A 3,216-nucleotide genomic window follows, 5' to 3' on the forward strand; every position below is an offset into this window, starting at 1 on the left:
AATGCTAAGTCAGAGGATCATGAAAGTAAGAATGAATAAGAGGAAGATGGATCCTCTTTAATCACCTCATTAAGGGCATTAATATTTTAGTTTTTCGTAAAAGGTTTCAAGTGACTTTTTGAGTGACTACCTCTTTCACGAGAATTTCAAAGAGAAAAGGCCTTTCACCTCTAGCTGGCTGGACTCAATCAGTAGTGCCATTTAAAAAGCAAGCGTTGACCTCAGCGGAATGAAAGGTGGTAGGATATAATGCCAGAGGGACAGGGTTCAACAGCTCAGGGTAACATGGGGCTCAGTGTTGCAAGCAGACTAACTGGAAGGCATAGAAATAGTTAAATTCCTCTGGATGAGTATTTATTTTTAAAACAAACACAGGAAGGAAGTTTGGCAGGACATAATTACAAAGTAGGTGAATGGAGAAGGATTATTTGACATTTCAGAAGCCACTTGACTTACTGTTCAAAAACCAGTTTGCCTGTCACTTTGTAAATGTTTAATACATGAAACCATGTGCCCACATATGTGTCCACATTTGTGCATATACACATATGCACACTGAAGAGCCTTTCGTTGATTGTATGCTTGTGACCCCATACACTTTTTTTTTTAAGAATCTTTCTTGCAGTAACATTCAGAAATTTCTGATACGTAAGAGTGACCTTTTGCCTATTATATTATCAAGAAGGATGATCCGAAAGAGAAAAGAAGAGTGGATGCCTGTCTTGGTTCGCTCATTGTTGTCTCAGAGAGGTCTCCATGTCACAATGCAGCTACGCATCAGAGGACCCTAGGGCTTATCTCAATAGAAGGGCCCCGTGAGCAAAAGATCAAGAACCGTGGCTGGAGGATAGGGCGCGGAGCCAGCACTCATTCAGACTCACCTCTTCCCCTGCAACTATGTTGCTTGGAAACAAAGGATTAAAATGTCACTTCACAGTGCTGCTGGCTTTTAATAGACTGTTATAGACTAGAGCTTTAAAGAGTAATGACTTGGTTCATCCACAAATATTATGCTTATGTGAGCTTGTCTACACGAAGATGTGTGATAGCAAAAAAGACAGAGATATGATAGAAAGAAGATAGATAGATAGATAGATAGATAGATAGATAGATAGATAGATAGATAGATAGATAGAATAATGAGAGAAAAATTGCGGGCTTTCATAGATATACAATATGCATTGTGCATCATGCATATATATAAACATGTTTCCATGTATGATGCCATTTTTTTTTCTAGAAAGAAGTCCTTTTCGCTCTAAGACCATTCCACCTTGGAAAATAATTTCTTGGGGGAGAGGGGTGAGGACTAAAAAGGGTGGAGTGAAGTGAGAATTTTTGGTTTCTTTAAAAACACAGAAATGTTATGTGAACATGTTTTCATTTTAATTCCAGGTCTGGGATATAGGGCTACTTCAGATTGTCCACAGCAGCTAGGATTTGTCTCCTGCTTGGTCAGGGGCATGATCTTGCCAGCTGAGGGTAGTTTACATTTGGAATTCTGGGGACTCTTGAGAGGGAATATAAGTGTGAAAGCCCCTGAGGCTGTGGCTACTGCTCCCACAACTGTGTTTCTGTTGCTGTTTGCTCCTGCTGCTGTTGCTGGCTACTGTTTGTTGCTCTTTGCTGGATTGCTGGCTACTGGTTACTGGTTGGCAATATCCTGACGATAAAAATCAAACTCTCAGGGGCCGGGAAGAAGCCGTTGCACGCGGTGTGGACCAGACAAGATCAAAGCTGCAGGAAATGGACAGTGAGGTACAGCGAGATGGAAGGATCTTAGATTTGATTGATGACACTTGGCGGGAAGACAAGCTGCCGTACGAGGATGTTGCGATTCCACTGAGCGAGCTTCCCGAGCCTGAGCAAGACAATGGTGGCACCACGGAGTCTGTGAAAGAGCAGGAGATGAAGTGGACAGACCTGGCCTTACAGTGCCTCCATGAGAACGTCCCACCCACTGGAAACTGATGCTGGCCTCCTTTCCCATGGACGGAGTTTACAAAAAAAAAAAAAAAAAAATATATATATATATATATATATATATATATATATATATATATATATATAAAACATGTTTCCTCTCTGTCTCCGAAAAAAAAAAAATCAAACTCTCCCCAGGGAACCTGATGCCCCTAATCAGCAGGAAGTAGTCTAATGATACCTGCATCCCCTTTTCCCTCTAACTTCCTTTCTTTTCTACCTAACGTTGGGATTGAAAGGGATAGGGGTGGTATAGAGAGGTAGGGAAAAGAACACAATAAAGTAGCCAAAAAATGTCTGGCTACAGCGGAGGGAGAGGAAACTGCGGTGGGGATGTAATGTATAAGAAAAGAAAAAAAAAAAAAAACTCCCTGGTAATATTTGTAATATTTTCCTGAATTTCCTCCTACTGAAATTATATAATATTTAAAAAAATAATCTCCTTCAAATACTTAATAGTACTGATATCCCTAACATTTTGCAACCGTAACTCAAAAATATAAAGATAACACATTACTACCATGGCTGCTAGTATTGTCAAGTGAAGCCTGACGTGTCTAACTAAGCATGCCAAATAATAACTAAAGCAGAAAAAAAACATTCTAAAGCTTACAACTCCTTCTTCTATTTGCCAAGGTCCCAAGTGTCGGCCCTCCACCAACTATTTCCTAGAGTGCCTCTTTTGATACCCTTCTATCGAGACTTTCACTTCCATCAGCACACATGCTGCTGTGAACTGAATCTGAACTATCTTCCATGACTTCATGCTGTTCCTCAGAGGGTGGAAGTACTTCAGGAGGCCATCTTATGAAATGGAGCCCTAGCTGGCAGAAAGAGGTCACTGGGTATGGTACTGTGGACCTTGTAGCCCAGGCCCCAGCTCTGGTCCCACTCTCTATGATGTGAGGAAAACCTACAGTTTTCTGACCACTATAAACCCTTCCATGTTTTCGCCACCTTGATGTACTGAGATGCTCTGAAACCATAAGCTAAAATAAATCTTTCCTCCTTTAAGTCATTTTATACCTAGGGTTTATATTCAGGATATGTGGAACAAACGCTAAAAAAAAAAAAAAAAAAAATTATTATGGATTAAACTTTTCTCCTCAACCTCAAATCACTTGAAGGGGCTAGACTACCTGTTTTGTTTTTATCAGGCTATGCCTCTAGTCACAACCCAACAAGCCAAAGCTGCCTGTGAATCAAGGCAACCACTTCCCAAGTCTGGGGTGT

The 3,216-nt window shown here is 40.7% G+C and overlaps 1 protein-coding gene across 1 annotated transcript; it reads left to right on the plus strand.

Moving 5' to 3' along the window:
• Positions 1–1,687: 1,687 nt before the first annotated feature.
• LOC110556264 (anaphase-promoting complex subunit 13-like) lies at positions 1,688–2,008 on the plus strand. Its single transcript, XM_060376932.1, has one exon. It carries the CDS (start codon positions 1,747–1,749, stop codon positions 1,969–1,971), a length of 225 nt encoding a protein of 74 aa, XP_060232915.1. The 5' UTR covers positions 1,688–1,746; the 3' UTR covers positions 1,972–2,008.
• Positions 2,009–3,216: the final 1,208 nt, after the last annotated feature.

This window comes from Meriones unguiculatus, chromosome 2 (assembly GCF_030254825.1).
Source record: "Meriones unguiculatus strain TT.TT164.6M chromosome 2, Bangor_MerUng_6.1, whole genome shotgun sequence".
NCBI classification, from domain to species: domain Eukaryota; kingdom Metazoa; phylum Chordata; class Mammalia; order Rodentia; family Muridae; genus Meriones; species Meriones unguiculatus.